This window comes from Neltuma alba, unplaced genomic scaffold (genome assembly GCF_004799145.2).
Source record: "Neltuma alba isolate B1F8T4 unplaced genomic scaffold, ASM479914v2 tig00005722_pilon, whole genome shotgun sequence".
In the NCBI taxonomy this organism is placed as follows: Eukaryota; Viridiplantae; Streptophyta; class Magnoliopsida; order Fabales; family Fabaceae; genus Neltuma; species Neltuma alba.
The window spans coordinates 282,985-306,816 of NW_021634207.1; the positions used below are offsets into that span (position 1 = coordinate 282,985).

A 23,832-nucleotide genomic window follows, 5' to 3' on the forward strand; every position below is an offset into this window, starting at 1 on the left:
TACATAAGTTGCAGCAAGTTGTTTTTGAAAGAATGTGTCTTCATAGTCCTTTTTTTATTTGCAGAGTAACTATCTTCAAAATAATATATTGTTATTATATGATTCTTTATTTTTATTAGTAAGAGCACTAAGTAGAGGAGGAACACAACCAAATTAATAAAAAGAAATATATCCACAGATGATGTGAAACAAAGTGAGCAACAACAGGTACCACCGGGTTGGTGACGGATAAAAGAAATTGCCAAACATGGTCAACATTTAGGGACGTAATTATTTTTTGTTTTTCATGCTTTATATTATTATCTTATATATTTAATACAAGAGTTAGTTAACTAGTTTAAATAGATTATGGAAACTAATTAAATTATTTATTTATTCTAAAATATTTTTTGCTAATCAAGTATGTATAGACTAGAACTAATATTATTAAATATGAGAGAAAAGTAAATTAAAATCTTAAATTTTAAAATCAAAATAAAAAGTAAACGAATTCTTATTCTTATAGTAAAAAGAGGCAATTAATTACAGGTTATAACCATGGCATGTAAATTTTTTTTTTTTTTAATTTCAAGTCATCCGGCTCTGGGATGCAATTCTTTTACGATGACAATGTCCTTTCTCACTGAGATCAAAATTCAAAGTGGAATCCGTGGTTTTGAAATTTGGGTCAAGATTTCAGCGCTTCTGGGTTGCTCTCAACTCCGCAGGTGCATTTGACACTCCCACATGCCGCAAAGAGGTAACACCCAGCACGACCACACATACGCAGAACACATCCACAGAAGAGAAGCGAGAGGTCACAAACTAACAAATAGTGGGGTAAGCAGGCCCCCACCCATATCTCTTTTTTTTTTTTTTTTTTGACCAGAACCCCACCCATATCTCTATACATAACACCTCATCGCAACCACATAAATACTTGCGATGCTAATACGCAATTTTATCAGCCTATCTACTCCGCGGCTGACACGTGGCACTACTTACATACTGAGCCACTTATCTACTATCCTCCTCCTCCTCCTCCGCCTCTCCCCGTTCCCATTTCCACTCATTGCTCTGCAATAACGCACACCCTGCAGTATTGCACATTGTTTTGCAGCCATGGAGACTGGCATTGCCTGCTTCGCCAGAGGTACCTTCCTACCCAATGTTTCTTCCAAACACTCTCCTCCGTCCGTCTCTCCGTCTTTCGGATTCACGGTATACAAGCTATCTTTGTGTCCCCTTCATTTTCCCCCGAACATGACGTAAATATTTGAAGAATTCTTGAAAAACTTTGTCAAAAATGTTTGTTATGCATGACAGAGTCTGAAATCAAGCTCTTTATTCGGGGAGTCACTAAGAGTGGCATCCAAATCAACTGTAAAGGTTTCAAAGCCACGGGATGCTTCGCTTGTGACCAGATGTGAAATTGGTGACACCCTGGTGAGTTGCTTGCTTACGCAGCTTAAAGTTTTCAACTTTTAACGGCGTGAAGACTAAGAAATTATGGGTTGCTTACATCCTGTCATCTTTTTAAATGTGTGCGCTTTTTAGGAAGAGTTCCTTACAAAGGCAACTCCGGATAAGGGACTGATCCGGTTGCTGGTGTGCATGGGAGAAGCATTGAGAACCATTTCCTTCAAAGTGAAGACTGCTTCTTGCGGTGGAACTCAATGTGTTAATTCCTTTGGGGACGAGCAGCTTGCTGTGGATATGCTCGCCAACAATCTTCTTTTTGACGTAAGATTTCCATTTTTCAGTATGTTTCAAACTAAATAAAGGAACTGCTTCAGGATTTCTGCTGTATAGCTTGGCTTCAGCTTTTGGATTGATTTGTCTTGTCATGTTACAACCTGATCAAGGCAACCACTATTGTTTACAATTCAATATGCCCAAGTTCGTTATCATGTTAGAACCTGATCTAGGGAACCATTACTGGTGTGGGAAACTTGGAACTACCCTTTTTTTTTTTTTTTGCCTATGATAACCATGAACTCTCTGGATAATAAAAGTTGAATTCTTGATATCTTGAATAAAATCTTATTCCAAGGATGTGCAATGAAGCTAATTAGAATGTCCAATTTTGTCTGCATAGGCCTTAAGACACTCGCACTTCTGCAAATATGCTTGCTCAGAGGAAGTTCCTGAACTCCAGGACATGGAAGGTCCAGTTGAAGGTCTGCAGTGATATATTAAACTAGCTATTTAGATTTGGATGCATATATATAGTGATGGCATATGAGGTTCCCATTTGTGTGAATATGCGACTACAGGTGGATTTAGTGTTGCATTTGACCCGCTCGATGGCTCCAGTATTGTGGACACAAATTTCACTGTGGGCACAATCTTTGGTGTGTGGCCTGGAGAGAAGTTAACCGGGGTCACTGGAAGAGATCAAGCTGCTGCAGCCATGGGAATATTTGGTCCTAGAACCACATATGTGCTTGCTCTTAAGGACTACCCTGGAACACACGAATTTCTTCTTCTTGATGAAGGTTAACTCCCTGCCTTACATTTTCTGACAATTTAGGAAACCATTCACTGTGAAAATTGATTCGGGAAATTTTTTTGTTTCATGATAGAGGTTCAAAGCTTCAGGAAATTAACGACAATGTTCTCTGTTTTGTTTATCAGGAAAATGGCAACATGTCAAGGAGACCACAGACATTGGTGAAGGAAAACTTTTCTCTCCTGGAAATTTGAGAGCCACATCTGACAACCCTAAATATAATGAGGTCTACCTAGTCTTCCATCAGGAAACACAAATCTTTTTTCTAAATCTGTTATGTTGTACAAGACATTTGGAAGTGAACACTTACGTCTTAATTTATTTATCATTATACAGTTGATCAACTACTATGTGAAAGAAAAATACACACTGAGATATACCGGAGGAATGGTACCAGACGTCAACCAGGTCCTTTCTTGATTTTCTCATGATATTCCCTTGTCTTGGAATCAATTTAGGGATAAATCATTGAAAGTTAACATTTATCCTGGCAGAACATGCTCTTATAGATATCTTCCTCTTGTGTGCAGATTATTGTGAAAGAGAAGGGTGTATTTACAAATGTGACATCTCCATCAGCCAAAGCCAAGCTGAGGCTGCTGTTTGAGGTCGCTCCCTTAGGGCTCTTGATTGAAAAGGCAGGAGGTTTCAGCAGTGATGGTCATCAGTCTGTGCTAGACAAGGTCATAAATAACCTTGATGAGAGAACTCAAGTTGCTTATGGATCCAAGAACGAGATCATCCGGTTTGAAGAAACTCTCTACGGTTCATCCAGACTCAAAGGTGGTGTTCCTGTTGGAGCAGCTGCTTAAGCTGTTGAGCTGCAATCCCATCGGAAATTTTCATCTCTTTTTTGTGAAGAAAGATATATGTTGTTATCAATCTTACGGACAAGTGGTTATGATTTAGTAACATATTTTCAGTTTATGGTGATAACAAAGTTAAGTTGACGTTGATAAGACTGAGATCATCTCGTCAAGTTCACTGTCCATTAAGCAATGCCTTGTGAATTTTGGTTCATCGAATACAGACTCAAAATCAAAGTTTCAATGAGAGAATTTTCGATAGATAAGGTTTTCTGTAGCTCTACGAGGGGAGTGTTATCACAGCTATCAAAGTCTTTGGAGTGATCGCAGAACATAATTTGAGATGACGAGGTAATGGGGATATGTTCAAAAAAAGAGAGAAACCATTTTAGAAAATGAAAATTTCGAAGTCTGGCCTTGTCGCTATTTGTCCGAAAGCAGAACATGCTATCTTGTCGATTTAATAGGACAAGGTTAGCTTTGAATCCCACGATTACTCTCACAAGATAAATGCTGCGCTCATAGAAAAGGGGAAGTGACTCCTACTTCTAAGTTAACAGCGAAGATCTGATCCGTTTGCCTGAAGAATATCCTCATCGTGCAAAGTTGTTAACCTCGGACTTGAAACAAACGTGGTATGGTTATATGTAGTTGTGATACGATTCATTTTAATTTTGTCTATCTGGGTGACGTAAATGTAAACCGACTTTTCTAGTTCTTCTGACGGTCAATTTCCTCCCCCCCGCACCTCTGAGAAGGTTCAGGAAAAAATGAATGAATGAATCAGTCAAAAAGATAATGTAAGTCAGAGAGTAAAAAGAAGACTTGATCACATGTGAGTTGATCGAAAATGCTGTAAATTGGACCTGAAAATCATCGAAAGTATCAGAAAATGCTTGACTTTTACCTTGATGAGGTGGAGGATGTTGGCGTGGGAGATGGTAAATGGCATGGTTCAGTTAGAGGCATGGTTTGTGCACCACTGGACAAAGTTTGGGCCGTGGTTTGTCAAACTAAAAGACTCCCAGAGTGGATGCCAATGGTGGAAAGATGCACTGGCTTGGCCGGAGTAGAAGATGAGCTGGGCTATGTCAGGCTCGTCTCTGGTTCTATGTTCCCTCAACCAGATGGAGAAAGGTCATGGATCAAGGAGAGGTTGGTTTCCCTGGACTCTTCATCACATAGCTATGTTTACAGAATGGAAGCAAGCAGTGTAGGTTTAGACGGATCTGTAAATTCCTTAAACCTAGCTGACTGTGGCTTTGGCTCTACTCTTGTTCACTGGTCATTTGAGAAAAACCCCTTGAGAGATGCGTGTGAGGATAGCATCATAGATTATCTGGGATTTCTCTATAAATCTTGCATTAATAGAATTGAGGGCGCCACAGAAGCTGAATCAAAATATGCTCCGCCATCATAATGTACTATCAATGCAAATATGATGCACGTGTGATCTTTGGTATGTAATGCCTCGTCTCACTTTATTTTTTATTAGGAACAGATACTCATGGCCAGGATCGAATCCGCAAAACTCCTACCTATAAAAGGAAAAAAAAAAAAGGCTTTCATGTAACTAGATTATAAGATCATTGACTAATGCCTTGTCTAAATTTGAACTTGTCAATTCTCAATTAAATTAAATCCTCTGATCCAACTAGTTAATTCGATTTGCTGAGGAGGCAAAGAGATCAATCAGAAGCCCCTATAAATTGCTTGCCATCTCGATTTCCACTATAACTTCAAAATTTTCGATACAAACTTTGCGTCTTTCTCCACGTCAAATCGGTTTCACAAACCGAATAAAACATCATAATTTGATCATTATTCCGTTGGATGGTCAAATTTCTGGTTTCTCTGTTTGAAAGCCTGGAGATTTATTTTTTAAAGAAAATGAGGCATTATTTTAAAGATAATATGTTTATATCATTTATTTTAAATTGTTTAGCTTGCTCCTATTCATAACAATAAAAATTTTGCGTGTTTTTCCATGTCAAATCGGTTTTGCAACGCGGAGATAGAATATCGTAATTTGCGATACTGGCCATAGAACTATTCCGTTGGTTGGGCACTTTTCTTTATTTGAAAGTGTGGAGATTTATTTTTAAAAAATAGGATAGGTGTTATTTTAAATTTATTAAAACAAATTATGAATTTATTTTTAAATTATCTGGCATATTTTTAATCATAAATAACAAATATTAGAATCACGAGTAGATTGAGGAGGCAGAACTCAAATACATAATATTCTCTTCCCTTTTCTCGTTACATATTTATTTACAGTATTAAATTGTATTTAACAATTTCGATGAAATTATTATAAACAACTTTTATTATCATATGGGTTTGCATAATGTACTTCCAGTCCTATATAAAAGCTTTACTTTTAGATAGGGGTATGGCCCAAAATATAAACTCTATTTTTTAGTTTGTTTGAACATTTATTACTCTTTTTTTTTTTTTTCTATTTTGCCTTTAGTTGATTGTATTTAGTGCTTCCTCTCTTTCATTAATATTACTCTCATATATTCTCTTTTATCACTTTTTCATTTATTGCCTCTTTTATTTACTCTCTTAATAAATAAAGGCAAATTTAGAAGGAAAAAAAATTATATTTCTGATCTTTTTATTGTTTTTAATTAATTTTAACTGCTAGTTTGTTAAATGTGATTCAGTTATTTGAAACTTATATATAGGACCTAAGGGAGTATATTTGTAAATTGTTATTAGTTATTATGGTTGAATAAAATTATGATAAGCATATGGAAAGTTAGCCACAGTAGCTCTATCCTTTATACCCTTTTCAAAGAAGGTTAATATAATTTTTGGTTCAGTTTGTCCCCGTTTTGATTTTAGTCCCTCAATTTTCAAACCGTAGATTTTAATCAAAGTTAGATCATTTTGTCCCGACTTTTAGTTTGAAACTTGAGGAATCAAAACTAAAATAAGAACAAATTTAAAGAATAAAAAATTATATTAACGTTGTGAAAGAAAGGAAAAAAGATTCAGAAATACATGCAGACAGAGAAAACGAAACTTAAAAAAGAAAGAGAAATCAATCAAGAATTACGGGAAATAGGAAGTGATGGGGATTTGCAGTTGCGGGGTATGTTTCTAGTTTCAATTATCACAAAAAGGTTTCCGTCACATGATAAAAGCAGAAATGGTCAACACTGATACAGACAAATGGCTACCACCTTGTGTTGTGTAGCATGCAAGAAAACTTGGTAATATGCATGCCTGCCATTTTGTGCTCACCTAACCTTTATAAAATGACATGGCATCCAAGATTGTTTCGTTAGTTATAAATGAGGTGGTGAGTCACTTGCTAACATTCCGCAGACACATAGAGAATTAAGGAGGATGGAGCCATGGCTTCTGGCATTGATGTTTGTGGTGGCCCTCTCCTTTCCAGCACTTGCTTAGTCTTTGGTTCGTCACTATGAGTTTAGGGCAAGTGCAAGTCAGTTTCTTGTCTCTGCTTTTCTTATGAAGAAAAACATAAATAACAGTAACAAAAACTGGCACACTATAGTATCTATCAAAGATCTCCGTACATGCTCACAATAGTAAAATGAACTTGCTGGGCATGCATTGAAAGGACACCAAATCAAAGGAATCCAAACAAACATATTCATTGTGGTGGTCAATGTGTGCACTATATAGGTGGTCTTGAAGAACACAACAAAACTTTGCTCCTCAAAATCATTCGTCACTGTCTATGGGAAGTTCCTGGGTCTGACCCTCTACGCCAGAGAGGGCGACAATGTAATTGGATGGGTCACTAACTGCGTCACGTACAGCGTTAGAATCCATCAGTGATAACCACTACTGCTAATAAAATTACAAGGAGAATATTTGCAATAGTAATAGGACTACATTACATTTCAAACTCGTGGCAGGCATAGAGTCAGACAATTCTAAACTGGGTGGTCTAATGGACCAGCATATATCATGCAATGCCTGATCCAGCCTGGGTAGGGCTTTATCTATAACTTCACCATCTCAGGGTAAAGAGGCACCATCTTCTGGCATGCACATGTGACTTGGCTAAGAGCCATTATGCATGGTGCCATTGTCATTTGACATGAGCCAGGCATTTGTTATCTATTTCCTAAACCTCACAAAGAGAAGGTCATCATTCTAGGTTAGTCTACAAGTAGAGTTTTTTGTGAACATTTCTGGGTCTTGGTTGTGTTGTTCATATACATGATATTGTGTTTGATGTGTTGAGTTTGGGTCAATGGTGGAAAGCAGACGTTGAGGCTGTGCTCAATCAGTCAACAATAACTGGCTTGCTGCCGAACGTATCAGATGCTCATACCATCAATGGCCTTTCATGACTAGTCCACGATTGCACTTCTCAAGGTACATAAATATGTGGGAGGTAGTTTATAAACTAAAAACTAAAAAAAATTTCAATAGAAATAAATTGTGTTTTCAAACATTCAAACTTGGCCTGCAAATGACATAAGCTATTTGTTGGAGATGGGGACCTGTGCTAGTTTGGAGCTTATGTGGACCTTGGTTGAAAGCAGCAAGACATACCTTTTTCGAATTGTGAATGCAGCTGTGAACAGTGAACTCTTCTTCGACATTTTCAGGCATAGTTTTGACTATCGTGGAAGCAAACACCTCTTACGTTAAGCCGTTTCAGATGGACCCAATATTCATTATCCCAGGTCAAACTACAAATGCCCTCTTAACTGCAAATCAAGGTATTGGCAAGTACTTAATTGCACTCATTCCTTTCATGGACACCCCTGTTGTCTTTGACATCTTGACCACAATCGGTACGCTTCGCTACAAAGGCACACCTCCTTATCCCAAAACTGTTCCGACTAGCATTCCTCCTATGAATGCAACCCCAATATCCACTAAATTCAAACAACTACCCTGCACATGTTCCAGTGACCATAGACCACAGTCTTTTCTTCACAACACCTGTCGAGGTAAACCCATGTGACACGTGTCAACGGGACCAAGCTTGTATCTACAATTAAAAATATCAGCTTTGTCCAGCTAACCGTAGCTCTTCTTCAAGCACATTACTACAACCAAAAAGCAGTTCACACGGATGATTTTCCTGCAAATCCCTCTTGGAGTCTTCAATTATACTGGTACTCAACCAAATAACAACCAGAGCAACAATGGCACGAAAATATATAGATTGAATTTCAGTTCAACTGTTCAAATCCTTCTCTAGGGCACTGCAATGGTAGCTCCAAAAAGCCATCCTCTTGTTGTTGGGAGTGGGTTAGGGAATTTTGATCCACAAAATGATCCAAAGAGCTTTAATCTTGTTGATCCGATGGAGAGAAACACTGTGGAGGCACCTAAAGGTAGGGGTGAGTATTCGGTTTTTCGGTTCGGTTTTCAGTGATAACCGAATTAACCGAATAACAAATAGAGCAAATTTTAAACATCGAATCAAAACCGATAACCGAACTAACCGAAACCGAATTAACAGAATTATTTCGGTTCGGTTAACTGATTAACCGAAATATATAAATATGAAAGTGATTTAATAATAAAACACAATTACAACCATTAATTAATAAATATTTCATCATTTAATGTGATTTATTACAATAATATTTATTATAACCATATTTATTGAATATAAATATATTTAAAGAGTTCACATAATCCCATATATATTTATTAAATATAAAATATATAATATATTTATTTCGGTTTTTTTGGTTATAACCGATTTTTTTTCTACTAACCGAACCGAACACTGAAACCGATTATTATAAAAATAAAAACCGAATATGTAACCAAAAACCGAAATAACCGAATCGAAAAACTGAAATTAAATTCGGTTCGGTTCGGTTTTTTGTTACAGTTAGGTTTTGCTTACCCCTACCTAAAGGTGGATGGACTGCTATCAAATTCAGGGCAGACAACCCAGGTAGCTACTGGCATATCTTTCATTTTTGAGTTTGATATCAAGAATAGAGTAACTAGTTGCATCAGAAAAATTTCATTCTATCAACTTTGTTTTGGCTTATGTTGTGGTAGGTGTCTGGTTTATACATTGCCATTTGGAGGTACACACAAGCTGGGGACTTAAGATGGCTTTCACGGTGGAGGATGGAAAGGGCCCCAGTGAGTCTTTGTTCCCACCTTCCAAAGTGCTAGGGTCGCAGGGCGTCTGATTCAAAGTCGTGAATGACAACTAAGAGTGTATTCTGCACTCTGCACTGGACATAGCTTGTTTGAAATATTACAAAGCTCCAAATATATTCTTTTTAAAAAGAGATCGAATTTTACTAGAAATTAATAAATTTGAGATGAATTGACGATTCCATATGAAATTATGAAGTGCATAATTTAAGTCGCAAACCAGAATTTCAAATTATTTTATCACGGTGCCATGTGTAATTGTAAATTCAAAATATTTATGTATGATCAATTATTATAGTAACGGAGACAGTAATTTAAAAGTTATTTATTAAATTGTGGTCCAATCATTAACAAACAAAAATTGTATTTGAACCAAAATTAACCTGATCAAATTCAAATTCAAAGGGTATGATGAAATGCAAATACATAAAAATATTTGTTTTGAATTCAAGATAATATATAATTTCAAACTCAAAAATGAAAAAAAATTAATACATAACTGAAAGAATTACCAAAAACACAAATTTAATCCAGTGTTATTTAAAAAGACAACACAAATCAACGTCATTTTAGTTTGGAAGTAAAACACATAACATCCAACAGTAAAACCACCGTATATGAAGTTAAGGTAACGCCAAAAACTAAATTCGCGCCAGGAAGGGGTCGAACCTTCGACCTTCTGCTTAGGAAACAGACGCTCTATCCACTGAGCTACAAGCGCAGGTTTGGATTTGATACGGTGTTATTTATTCATCTAGTAGAGTGAGTTCAAGCACTTTAAACATTTCATAAATGAACTTGGCCTAGGAAACAGTTTGTAGTTTACATAGCATAGGGAGGTAATGCGCGCAAGCATTGTGATGAAGCAATTATTTTTATGAAATAATCTGATTTATTTCGGATGATTCTAGGCCATTCGTCAACTCGTTTTGTGATTCTCACTGAATAATTATGAATAAAATAATTTTACGGATATTAATTTTTAATATAAAAAGACAATTTTATTCAATATAAATGAAATGAATACATAATAAAAGTCGGCCAGTCACATTCCGTCAATACAAACAAAATCTAAATGAATTAAAGGAGATGGTCCGCTCAACATATTTTTTTAAGTAATTTTTCAAACAAGAGTTCGGTTGAACGACTTGATTAATTTTGGATGACTGTGAACGATGTTCAAATTCATTAAAAATGTTGAATATAAAAGTAAATTGGCCAACCAGAATTTGAAGTTTTGGCGTCTTATTCATTGGTATATGAATGAATTTGAAATTGGACCCGAATATTGAAATTTTTTTGCACAAAGGAGGGCTAAAGCCCAAAATCAAAACTAGCTGGTAATAATATTGTTGCATCTGGATTCAGAATCCACCGAAGTCTTCAGAGTTTCGAACTGATTATGACGATTAGAAATGCCTAATTCTTGTACAGGAGTCGAGATCCAGCCCCATAAATTTGAACCCAAAAAGGTAAGAAGAATCACAATACAGACCCGCAGCAGAACGCATCGTTTGGTAATTCAAAGTCTTGAAAATGAACTGGGTAAGCAGATTTGTTTCGGATGGTTCGGGCTCATCCTTTCTTTCCCCAAGCTGGAGGAGTTTAAAAATGGCGGACAGAGAGAAAAATCAAGGGAGGAATAGAGAAAACACTCCTTACATTTTTTTTTTATTCACAAAATTGAGGATCTCGCCGGAAAAGGGAACCAAGTGCAGGGGTCCGGAGAAGCGTTTCTGGACTACAAAACAAGCTTATTACAAGACACTACTAATAACAATGTCTAGGAATTGCAGAGGAAAAAAGGGAAAGCAGGACCCTATCTCCCTTCAGAAAGAAGTTAAAAAGAAGAGAAACGGAAGCGAGTTACAGACAAATGTGGTATATATACAAACTAACTCTAGGCGTCAACGAATGCGGCAGGATCCAAAGGTATAACAGTATCTGGAAAATCAGATCTCTGTCCGGCAAGAGAGTAATAGGCAAGAATATGAGCAGGATGCTCCACCGACACAAGCTCTCCAGCATGATTGTGAACACCAACTCGCCTGGAAGGAATCAACTCAATATTCCAAAATGGGCGAGCCATGGCTAAAAGATCTCGCCCCGACGCAGATCCTCCATAGCCTTGCACCCATAGATACCTGAGGGAAGTCAGTCGCGTGGCAGCAACGGCCAGAGCGTACTCACTGAAGAAGGCGCAGCCCCTCATTTCCAGTTTCTGAAGGCTGGGGCACCCCCTCGAGAACTGCAGCAGCCCCGCATCCGACTCGCCCACATATCCCAGCAGCATCCATCTCACATTTTGGCTGTATTGCCCGATGTAACCCAGCCCCGCATCCGTCAAACCCCCAGGTCTCAAATACAGCGCAAATCTCCTCAGCTTGTCACATCCCATCAGCAACGCCCTCACTCCGTTGTCCAGTGGCAAGTCCGTTATTCTCTCTTCCCGGTCCAACAGCACAAGCCGGAAATCGCACAGGTTTTTCAAGTGAGTCCCAATTTGCTCCAGAGCTGCATTTGTGATATCTGATACATAAACAGCCAAATATTCTAGTTCTGGACAGCCCTGCGACAGAGCAATTAATCCTCTCTGCGAAACAACCCCTTCTTCATCCTCCATTCCTTGATCATCATCGCCTCGTTCAATTCTCAGCCTTTTTAACTTCTTGCAATATTGAGCAAGAACTTCTAACCCTCTATCTCCGATTACATTCCTTGACTGTCCATCAGGGGGGAAAAAGGTACTTCTCAGAATATTTTCATCCAATTCAATCGATTTTAAAATCGTAAAACTTTCCAGGTTTCCTTCGGTCCGATTAAGGAGTTTTGTATCAATACATACAACCATGATTGTTCTTGTGGATGCTCATTATACGGATGCATGCATATGCATAACACACACACACACACACACAAAATCAATGGACCGGTGTAGGCAAGAGAGATTAGAAGACAACAAAACGAAGACTACAACATTCATTTTTGAAATAAGCAACTTGAATCGAGAATCATCTCTAGGAACTAACCTCAAGGATTTCCAAGTTTGGGCACCTTCGGATTAGCATACAATGGTCTTCGGTATCCAGCATCGCATAGAGGAGATCCAACTTTTTGAGCAGAGATGCAAAAGGGAAAACAATCGGCATTTCATTCTTTCCAATATAGGTTAACCCCAGTCGATTTAAATTCGCAGGTAATGATACAATGGAGTACTTGTGCGGTTGTTCATTGTAAGAACCTCCGCAAAATTCCTCTAGAGCAGTTGCGTGTCGAAAGAAGTTTATGAGATCCAAGATCTCACAGTCAGTAATTTTCACAGAGACTAAATTCGGGCAATTTTTAGCTATAAGTTCAAGGTCTTGAATCTTGACATTGGCAATATCTGTCAAGTAAAAATTTAGAGCCTCGAGAACTGTATTATTCGTGGCAAGCTGATGCAGCCATTCGCCATCTTTCTCAACAATTGTGCTCTCCTCCAAAAACAAAATTTTTAAAGCCCTACACAATGGGGAAAACAAGTTTCAATTAGAGTCATGCTCATCCATATCTGCAGGCACAAATTCAGATAAGAAACGGGTCGAGTTTACGTACTGAAAACATTCTTACACACAACTAACAGGTCAGAAGCTTATGTCCAAATGCAGTACGATGTCATCTTAGTTATGTACGTGATCAGGGAAAGAGCAAAGGAAACTAAATGAGGCTATAAATGATGGCATATGAATTCAGTGAACAATAACAGTAACACATTGCCTCTAAGCTGTAGAACTTTACCATTTCTCATACAAGATATACAAAATGAAAATGAATGATTTTCATAAAAAAAGAAACAGCACATAGGTGAAACTTAGTAAGCAGTAATTTTCTTAAAGAATATAAACTTTATTTTGATCGCTCACTGCTAGAAACACTAAAAAATGCAGCTGCTATCTGAGAGACTTGGTACAAAAAAATCAAGATGAATTTACAAACAAGATGAGAAAATCTGCAGGCGTTATAAGTTGAGTGCATTAACTAAACCAGTTTTAAGCAATAAATAGAGGTGATCCACGCCACAGATATGACATCAAATCCTACATTTTAAATTTTAAGAAATAAACAGGCGTTACCAATTCACGTCATATAGTCTGCAGGTCAATTAGAATTTAGACCACAGCAAGTTTCTATGAAGTATAGTTATAAGATACTTAAAATTCCGGAGAAAAAGAAATGAGATGAGCTTGAATCTTTCACGCAACACATAGTTCAAGATCCAAAAGTACAAATAAAAACATAGCCAAATGATCTCCTACGTCTCTTCCCTAGACTTTAACTGGGGTTCTTACTCCACAAATACAACCTAAGTTTACGCCCCATCACGGGCGAGATTTTGATACATTTTCAACCGGATATGCCCCATCCCCTTCTTCCCTCTAACTGGAGAACCAGGCACGTTACCTAGCTTATAGGTTAATTTATATTAAGCGCAAAAGTCACAAACTCGTCGAGACAACCGATCATGATTTTATAGTTGAACTTGAAAGGTAGAATTGATCAACTTAAATTAACTCACTAAATTTAAGCAAATGAGAAAGAAAATCATATAAATTTCAATTAGAAGCCTCCAAAATCCGAGCTATATGAAAACGACTGGCCAAGATTACCTGCAAGACCGGCCAATATGGTAAAGGCCATCCGTGGAAAACCCAGAGCATTTGTCGAGTTTGAGAGCTTGCAGGACGTGTCCCCGAGATCGAGCGAGAAGCTCAAGATCCGAGTCCTTCACAATCATGCGCCGAAAGTGGAGCGACTTCAAGCAATCGAAATATTCAGCAATCTCCCTCACCCAAGGCGTCACGTAGCCTCCCCAGTCCTCCGGTATCAAATTGAACATCGCCGCTCTCGGCTTCCCTTTCAGCTTCAGAGACTCCAGGTGCGGAAATCTTCGCCGGAGCCGGTCCGGGGTTGTCGTGTAGCACAGAGCAATTGTGACGTGCTTCCGCGTCAACGAATCAAGCTCGTACCATCGCCGGCAAACTTGAGAAACCGCATCCGGTCTTTGGGGTCGTGAATATAAGGCATAACACAGTCGAGAACTACATCGGACAACCGAGCACACATTCTGCTCCCGTTTCGATCCTCCTTATCCATAGAAAGAATTGTAATTGTACAAAAGAATGAAGAAAATGCCTCGAAAGGCCAAAAATTTCACCCCCACAGAAGAAGAAAGTGGATTTCACGATTGAACTTAAAGAAACTATTCAAAGATCTAAACCTGACGATGAAGATCGGTTCTGAAGCTTCAAAATCCCACTGCGAAAAGTAGCTCTAGGAAACAACTAAAACGAAAGATCACGTTGAAATCAGAAAAGACGCAGATAGTTCACTACATCGAAAAGCAACAAAGCCGGACCATCGCACTTTCAACTAGGGCCAGCACACCAACCACAGCGCCGCAAATTCGATATACGTGGAAGGCGCATAAGGGTTCTGGCAGGAAACAGGACAGAGAAGAGAGGTGCTCACTGCTCAGTGAACAATGAAGTCGAGGAATATCAAGCAGCGAGTTTTGCACCGAAGACGAGCCAATCGGATCGGGGATGAATCGCAGTCCCGACCAATAGCAGGGGAAGGGAGCAGCGAGTTGCTGATGCAAAAGGTGAAGCCGAGCACATCGGGGGAGGGGGCTAATTGACGGTTAAGATTGAAGGAATCGGGACAATCGGACGGCGAGAACGAGAACAGTTTGAGAGAAATGATTGGATTGGACCCGAAGTGGGGGGTATATGAATCACAAAAGAGAAAGGGGCAGGGTTTGACTGTTTCGTTGAGTAGCAAAGGATGCGAAGGCCAAAGATTAATGAGCTTGGGATGACAAGACGCCGATGGTGAGTCGAGCTCAGGACAAAGGCACAAAACTTGCCCTGTGCTTTGACAACCAATCTACCAATATCGTTTCGTTGGTCAAAGTGGGGAAGTCATCCTATCAACATATTTTCTCTGGTCACCAAATAAAACCCCCCAACATATTTTTATGATAATATATTGTTTGAGCTAATTTATGCCGTGTCAGCCTGCCAATATATTATCAGCACGTAAGATGAGTGAGTACCGCTTATTTATTAATTATTTATTTATGCGGTGATCAATTTTCCTTTTCTTTTGAATAAATAATCTAATGCCTTAAAATTCAGACAATTTTGGGGGGGAAAAAAATCAAATTCTCGACACGTTCACCGGACTTCAAATTAATCTGACGCATGAATTTCTTGGTAATAGAAATGACTACTGTTTTGACTTTTTTATCACATCATGCAGGTTTATCGAAATACTTCCGCCTGCGGTTTTTTTGAAATTTTTTTTTAAAATTTTAAAATTTAAAAATAGTCTTGTTTATATTTTAATAACGATTTACTATACTTACAAAAAAACAGAAGACAACATATTTTTATTGTAATTATTTTTTTAAAAAAATTTCCTTTTTTTCCTCGTATGTCTGCAAACATATTAATCATCTAACGGAACTGAAAACCTTTATGCTACCTTACATCCTATGTATGAGATATATTTTGTGGTGCAAATTATACTAAAAGTGGATGTTATATTTAAAATGGAGGTAGTATTATTATATATCAGTGCGTACGCGTGCTTATTCACTTGGCCTTCGTTATGAAGCAAGGCATAAGTTTCAACTTTCAAAGTCTCTGTCTGTCCACCATTTTCTGTGGTGGAATAAATTTCAGAGTTTCTTATAGATAATGTGTTGACTCCTATGCCGAGATTGATGTTGCCAGTCATCTAGAAGTGCGAATAACACCATGAAGTTGTATCCATATTGCTATTGTTCTCTCTCGTATCATCGTGTTACCATCTCTTTTTTCAAATATCGTGGCATGAAAACCCAACTCGCATCCTCCAATTTGATCAATGAACTAATGATTTTTTAACTGAATGAGTTCATCGGGTTGAATTTTATACTCTAAACCCTCCCATTATTAAGCTCCATTTGATTTTTCTTTTTCTTTTCTTTTCTTTTTTTAAAAAAGGAACAGCCCATAAATTTGTAATTTAGCAAGTACATTATGCTGCATTATGTGTAGTTCAAGGAACAAATGTTTTATATACTGATGAATCAGAGCATCTTTTATTAAATATTATATATATGAATTTTCTATATATTTTAATTACACTGTGTTATTTCAATCAGTTTGAACCACTGACATGGAAACGACGTCTCGACCGATTGGACAATAAGTGTGATTAGCAGTACCTTAAGTATTATTGGATTGACTTCGTACCAGCTGAAACCAGTGAGTTAGATGAAGAAGGGACGAGAGGAGGGTGAGGAACGTGAGGTGAGAAGAGAGGAGTAATGATGGGGTTGCTTTTGCAGGAAAAGAAATGCCATGCAGCTGCAGGTTTACTTTATTTGACTTGCAGAGCATAAAGCCATCAAGTTTATGTGTGATGCCACATTTGTCAAAAGTATCCAAATTGTTTTACTCTCTCCCTCTCCCTGTCTTTCAATTGAAGCAAAGAATAAACCATGTAATGATTAGACCGAACTACTTGCTAGTCACCCTCATTATGAATTTTCATGATTTGAGTACCCTGTTTCCCCACTTCGTTTTCGCCCTAACCACACCTTTTTCCTTTCGTGTTCCTCCCTCCTCACGGTTTACACTTGAGTAGTGCTTGTTTGTTGCAAATTAAGCCTGTTGGATGCCGCGAGATCTGTCGAACAGCACAACAAGATATTATTCACAGCTACTTTTTATGTCCGCGCACTGATCCCTTATTAGATTAGATCAGGAACAAAGAGGGCAGAGAGGAAAAATTTAAATAAGTTCAGTTTTAGAAAATCAGGACAAATGAGGTTCATAGTTTAGACAAAGCAATTCTTTCTCAGCCAAACTTTCATGATTAGCTCAATATTATCTCAATAACCCGAGTGCCAAGTGTTTGTATCCAAAAAAAAAAAATCATAAATCATGCGTCTTGGACATGACGTTGAACTATGAAGATAGCTAGTTTTTGGAGAGCAGCGAGGAGTAGTTGCGGTTTGTCCCCTTAGAAATTCTTGCCATAACCACACTCCACTCACTTCATCATTACATAGTCTCATTTATTTATTACGTACCGTTGAGCTACTAATTTAAGCCAAACAAAAGAATGTAAAAGAGCATATAGGGAGAGCAGTTCCTCATCGCTAGCAAAAGATCGGTGGGGGGTGTGTTTCACGTTTTTTCTCCGTTCTGAAGACCAAGTATCTATATATGCTGTTAAATTGATGGTGGAAATGAAAAGTGGACGGCAAGGAAATGGGAGAAACCCCTTTCCCACCAATCCTATGCCAGTATATACAAATGATCCGATAAAAACTCTCCCAATTGATTGCAAATAACGATATTTTATTAGGGAAATCAATATACCTTTTTATAAATAACTAAGTTGGTTAATATTCTTAATAAGTCTCATATCTAGAAAGAAGTATCATTTAGTGAGCAGCGTTTAATTGGCAACAAAACCTTGATGGTTGAGAGTGAATGTCAGTATGACTCATGAGAAGGCTGGTGTTAAATGTGGAGTGGAGACCCGCGAGAGAGACGCGACATGCGTCTCTTTACCCCTCAGCTTCCAACTTGACTCCAAAAGTTGGTCTGCGCCACATCTTCAAAATATCCATTTCAAGAACTCTCTACCCCTCCATCATCACCCAATCAGCTACTAGCCAGTTTAATTTGCAACATCCCTGGGCTCTAACTTCAGACGCCTAATACAAATGCAAACAACCGGATTTGCACAGAAATATGTAAAAAGGGATCCGGTTTCGGTACTGCTTGATTAATTCTCGTTTTGGTCATAGACATAAGACCTATTTTATAGTGTAAATTATATTATAAAATGGGTCTTATATTTATAACCGGAAGAGTATCTAATAGTGTCCTTATTATCTGAGTGGATAGGGCTTTCTATTACCAGTGGCACATGCTTGCCGCAGAATATCATGCGAAGCCACTTTGAAATCTGACCCTCCACAATATCAACTGTTGAAGCCATCCGGTAGCTTTCTGTTGCAATCACTCGCTGGATTCCATTTAATTTTGTCTTCTTCCTGAGCCCTTCGCGAATTAGTTCCAAATTTATGAAAAATAAAAATCTACAGTGATACCTCCACACATCAAAGCATATAATAATACAATAAAATAATTCCTAGTTTATGCGCGCGGGGTCCATTCTTGAAGGCATCTCATCATCTCCTCCAAAAATTAATATAAAAGGAGGACGATAGCATCTATAAATATAAAAATCTTCCACTTTTGTCGATCTCACTACTTTCTTGTCGACGAATCATTCGCTTTCATTTTCATTGTTCCTCCCATCCTTAATTTATAACACAAAGTTCTTGTCGATGTCACTCAAAAAGTTGAATCGATTGCAAACCCAGTTGTCATAGCGCGGGCTGCCTTTACTTAACACCCCCCCTCCCCTCCTAACAACGGTTGCAACATAACACAATGGCAAAGCACAAATTATCTAATTACAACAAAACACCAATAATATTTTTCAGCAACTATACGGATAATAAGTTACCTTCCAAGTTACATATTTATCGTATTATACTTTTGTAATCACGAGTATTAAAATTTATGAATAATTTAGTAATAAGCATTTACGCATTTATCTAAAACAATAAAGTACTTTATAAAACCAAAGTCGTTTAAATGGCCAATGGGGATAAGATGTTGTTAAACTAAATAAACGGGGCTAAGACTATGCTGGTAAAGCGTCTCTTCCTTCATTGCCTGACCCCCGGATAAGTTTTGACCTCCATGGCTACACAGCGTAGTTCCTATTTCGGAATGTAAATTATATCGCATTAGAAAGATTCTCTTGCTAAGCAGACCCACCACGATCACCCAATATACGTTCCATTGAAAATTTTCAAGAGAGATGATAATAGGAAAGCTCAAATGACAATTAACAGTTTGCTCAGCTTCTTATTTCTCTCATGGAAGGGGGAGACTCCTCTGTGGTGTTCTTCATCTCTTATTCTTTAGATCGCTCTGTTATTCTGGAGTTCTTGCGTCCACAGAATGCTAGTAAGGTTGTGGGCTCAGAAATACCAAAGCTTGGCACCAGGCCAGAATCTTCTACTCTGAGACCACTTACATCCTGAAATTGGGGCCCCGCTATCTATTGGAACTGGAAATATTTCGGATGCAGACCAAAGATTCTGGTGAGAAGCATCAGCAAGGAAGACCAAAAATTGTGGAGGTAGAGATAGCGGAGATTCATATGTGGACGTCCCGGATTACAAAAGCTGCCACCAACGCTCTCAGAACTACACGCTCTGATTGTGAAGATTTGGCTCCTCTCACTGAATTGAATCTAAATAATTATCATTTTCATTCCATCAAGAAAGAAATCCTCCTTGAGCCAAACGGTACCGGGATAACGATAGATTCAGAGGCGCTGGAGTCAAATGCGACTTTAAGTCCACTGTAGCGATCGTTTGTTTCACTTTGACGGCTGGGATTACAAATTCTGCAAAACGACGCCGCTTAGCAGGCGATATGAGCACCTCACCCCACTTTGTTCTCACATATTCGAATATGCGAAGAGGCAGATAGATATAATAGTCTTTTCAAGAAAACCCAGAGAAGACTACAGGTTTCATCTTTCCTCTGTACGACCTGTGAAGGTAACTGCGTTCTACTGCTGGTGAAAAGCTTAATTCCCCTGCATTCTGAGTATTAGAAATGAATAAAACTATAAACTCCAATGAACAATATTTATAACCATGTCCATCCATACACTGCCTCCAGCAAAGAGCCAAGCCCAATTCTGGGCCACGACATAGATCACGTGCCCTTCTTAGGCTCTTTCATATACTGATCTATCAACGCCTCGACATCTTTCCAGAAGAGGCCCTCCACCAAAACTCCATCCTTGGTGAACCTGCGATCCAAACAGAGTCATACCGATTATTCTCTGATTTAAAAAGGGAATGTGTGCTTCAAAAGCAAATTTTTTTTGGGGGGGGGGGGGTGGTGGAATACCATCGGGCGACACTTTTGGTAAAATTTACTGGTTCATTCGCAGAAATTGATTTTGGATCTGCACTTGCTATGGTAAGTGTGTATGCGTCAGAAAATCTAGGCAGTTTTGAAGAGACTACCAATCCAGTACTGGTGAAGGATGCCTGGACAAAGAATTACAGCTAGAAAAAATCAAATTGCGAGATGATGAAATCACCCAATTATGCAGGCACGTTCTAAAGAAGCAAAGCAACTTGAAACATCTCAAGGCCATACAAATGCACATCCTGCCACGACCAACCCACAAGAAGCATCAGCCTCGCTACTTTCGTGAAAAAAATGATGGCCAATGTCTCTGTCAGATACTCAAAAGTATGATTCCCATTCTCTTCTTTCTATAAATTGAAAATAAATTCAAAATCGATGGACCACACACCTAGTTGATAATACAGAATGAAGAGCTATAGAACTTCAAGAAATTTGTTTTTCCGTTTAATTTGTATTACATAAAAGATGAAGAGAAAAGATTCTAACCTTCATTCAATGAAGGATTAAAAAAAAAAAATACCACATATTCTAACAGTGCCATGTGAACCTTACGCAGAAGAGCGAGCACAGGTGTTTAAGTTCTAACACTACTAGATATTATACGTACATGGCTGAAGGGAGGCAAAAGAAGTTTCAAGTTGAACCATTTAATGGAAAATAATACATCGGAATCATGCAAGACGAAAAAAAAGCAGCTACTCCTCATGCATAAATGGGACTATGGGATTCTAGAGTACACGGGATTTTCAAGTTAAAAGAAACTCACAACAGGAGGATATGTAAACAGAACAGCATTCCTCTCCTTTGTGTATGTAACCAACTGCAACAACCCGTTGAAGGCTATATACTTGCCAGAGTTAAGGATGAAAACCCAATTGAAGCAATGTCAGTAAAACATAAAAATCAGATGATTGAGAGTAATTTACGGAATTAAAAAAGATGAGAAAGAACAAAAATTATGAGCAGGAACTCATGCATAAGGTTGTCTAGCCATGAGATGATGCCACGTTAACATATGCATAATGGCGTATTTCGAGGCCTCAAAATTCTAAGATTACATACCTTCGACCTCATCGTTGGGTTTAACCAGAAATGAGAAAACGAAAAGCTAAGATCTCATTTTAATTTTTTATCACGCTGCATAACCAATAGCCAACATGACAGAGTCTCGGTAACTTTAAATTTGCTTAGCTCTAGTGTTAATTTCAGATTGTTTAAATGCTATTGCCCAAAGTGTTCCCCTTTTCAAATGTCATTTCTTAGACATGAATAAACCAAAGGGCGCATTTTCAGTTTACTACAGCTTCTTCAATCACGTCAGAGAGAGAGAGAGAGAGAAAGTAAAACGAAGCCTGGAAAAGGATATAACACAATGCAGGCGATGAGGAGATCCCGGTTCTCAGGAAACTTCTTGTAAAACTGGGCAAACAGAGCAATGACAATAATGATCGTCCCAATAAACAGCCTAACGTTGCTCAATCTCACATCTTCCACAAATCCGCGACTAGTCACTACCTATACAAGGAAAAAAAAAAACACATAAAGGTCAATTAATCCACCGACTATACAATTAAATTAAACATTAAAAAAAAGGACTTTTCAGAACGATAAGATCTGGTACGGAAAAGATGGGTAACGAGGCAGGGTTAGGGTTGAACGGACCTCAGAGACAGATTCGTCGAGGATGTGTTTGATGGAGTGATGATCCAAGAGATTAGCTTTCTTCGGAGCTTTGGACGCCATTTTCGGAAAGCTTGTCTGAGCGAAGAGACTCAGCGCACTTGGGTTAGCTTGGGATCGCAGGCTCGGAGTCGGGCCTGATGCCCTACTACTGAAGACGGCCTCAATCTGTACTTGGTGTGTAACGCGCAAACGCCAGTTCTCCCGGGGGGAGTCTAGCAGTACAAAGTGGTTTTGAGCTTTTGAGCTTTCGACAAAATTTCTCACCACCTATCTCGTAATTATTTTTCAAAAACTAAACCAACCACCTCCTCATCATACATACAGTAACTAATGTAATTTATTTTTCAGACTTATATGCAATATACAATATTTAATAAGTATTTGAAGACCATCAATCATTACAATATGAGAATAATTTTAACTCAAGTTACAAAAGCACGTTCTCAAAACACAAACTCAAATATAATAAATTTATTCTTGCAAACTACGAGTGGCAAGAGTGAGGTTTTTCTCCTCTCAATGGGAGTGTTCACGGGACAGGACATCTTGTCCTAGTTTTTTCTCGTATCCCATCTCCATTTTATATAAAAAAAATATTATAATTTTTTATATGAACTTTTTGTGTTATAATATTTATTTTTCATTGGGTTTCTAAAGATAAAAATATTATAAAAAAGATATTATGTAAAAAACTTAATTATATAGTATAAAAAAGGTGTAAAAACGATACTATAAAAAAAACACCATAAAAGAAACACTATATAATAACTTTATGAATTATTTTATTAAGGAAGGAGATTTTATTGAGATAATACTACAATTTAAGAGCAAAAAATACTATGAAAATAAGAATTATTATTAATAAGTAAATTAAATAATCTAATAATAATTATTAACAAATAATTTTTAAAAGAAAAAAAAAAAACGGGACGGGACGACCTCGTCCCACGTCTCGTCTCGATTAGTGTCCCGTCCAGAATTTTTTTTTGTCCCGTCCCGTGCTGTCCTGAACTTACAAGAACCACAACTGACGACCGGAACGAGACAAATTGAACACCCCTACCTCTCGGATTTGGATTCTCTCCACTACCTTTCCCATCCTCTTCCCCTCCACTACCCTTCTTTTCTCTTTATAACCATTGGATCAAAATTCTAATGGTTTAGATTTAACATTTTATAAAAATAATGTTATTAAAAAATAAATAAATAAATTTAAATTGTTAAAATCTGGTCTGAACAGTTCACAATTATAATAAAAAAAATTAGAAAAAATGTGCTCTATAATAACAGTTTGTAGTTATGAACTGTTCAGATTAAATTTTAACAGTTTAAATTTATTTATCTATTTTTTATCATAATATTTATTTTTATAAAATGTTATAAAATATTAAATCTGGACCATTGGAGTTTTGATCCAATGGTTGTGAAGAGAAAATGAGGGTAGTGGAGGGGAAGAGGATGGGAATGGTAGTGGAGAGAATCCAAGTCCTTTCATCTTCATGCACACAAAATAAATGAATATAAAGAGTAAAGACGATAAAACCACAAAAATGTAGAGATTGCCCGAAAAGCCAAAAGATCAAGCCATCAACGTACAACTTAAACCCGGATAATGAATGGATTTTTCCTAGCTTTTCAAAGTTTTGACTAA

General features: G+C 37.7%; 4 protein-coding genes, 1 non-coding gene and 1 pseudogene across 7 annotated transcripts; 3 read left to right on the forward strand and 3 right to left on the reverse strand.

Moving 5' to 3' along the window:
• Positions 1-1,021: 1,021 nt before the first annotated feature.
• LOC114748445 (sedoheptulose-1,7-bisphosphatase, chloroplastic) lies at positions 1,022-3,546 on the forward strand. Its single transcript, XM_028936840.1, has 8 exons — positions 1,022-1,200; positions 1,306-1,425; positions 1,537-1,722; positions 2,078-2,159; positions 2,256-2,477; positions 2,617-2,717; positions 2,828-2,899; positions 3,022-3,546. Exons 1-8 carry the CDS (start codon positions 1,102-1,104, stop codon positions 3,301-3,303), a joined length of 1,164 nt encoding a protein of 387 aa, XP_028792673.1. The 5' UTR covers positions 1,022-1,101; the 3' UTR covers positions 3,304-3,546.
• Positions 3,547-4,189: 643 nt separating this feature from the next.
• LOC114748511 (uncharacterized) lies at positions 4,190-4,717 on the forward strand. The gene has a single exon (XM_028936941.1). It carries the CDS (start codon positions 4,190-4,192, stop codon positions 4,715-4,717), a length of 528 nt encoding a protein of 175 aa, XP_028792774.1.
• A 1,662-nt stretch (positions 4,718-6,379) lies between these two features.
• Positions 6,380-9,458, forward strand: LOC114748513 (laccase-22-like; annotated as a pseudogene).
• Positions 9,459-10,074: 616 nt separating this feature from the next.
• Positions 10,075-10,147, reverse strand: TRNAR-CCU (transfer RNA arginine (anticodon CCU)). Its single transcript has one exon. It is a non-coding gene; the product is annotated as a tRNA-Arg (tRNA).
• Positions 10,148-11,069: 922 nt separating this feature from the next.
• LOC114748420 (coronatine-insensitive protein 1) lies at positions 11,070-15,038 on the reverse strand. The gene is given in 4 exon segments (XM_028936806.1): positions 11,070-12,148; positions 12,456-12,927; positions 14,073-14,463; positions 14,466-15,038. Coding segments are annotated over 4 exon segments (1,779 nt in total). The 5' UTR covers positions 14,560-15,038; the 3' UTR covers positions 11,070-11,326.
• A 4,009-nt stretch (positions 15,039-19,047) lies between these two features.
• On the reverse strand, positions 19,048-22,259 carry LOC114748422 (probable signal peptidase complex subunit 2). Of its 3 annotated transcripts, XM_028936810.1 has the most exons (6): positions 22,161-22,259; positions 21,865-22,013; positions 21,265-21,346; positions 20,472-20,614; positions 20,227-20,370; positions 19,048-20,151 (listed from the first exon to the last, which is right to left on the reverse strand). In XM_028936810.1, exons 1-5 carry the CDS (start codon positions 22,239-22,241, stop codon positions 20,274-20,276), a joined length of 552 nt encoding a protein of 183 aa, XP_028792643.1. In that variant the 5' UTR covers positions 22,242-22,259; the 3' UTR covers positions 19,048-20,151; positions 20,227-20,273. The 3 variants fall into 3 exon arrangements, with proteins under 3 accessions (XP_028792643.1, XP_028792645.1, XP_028792642.1); XM_028936812.1 differs by having other exon boundaries at positions 19,048-20,370; positions 20,536-20,614; XM_028936809.1 differs by having other exon boundaries at positions 19,048-20,370.
• Between the last annotated feature and the right edge of the window lie 1,573 nt (positions 22,260-23,832).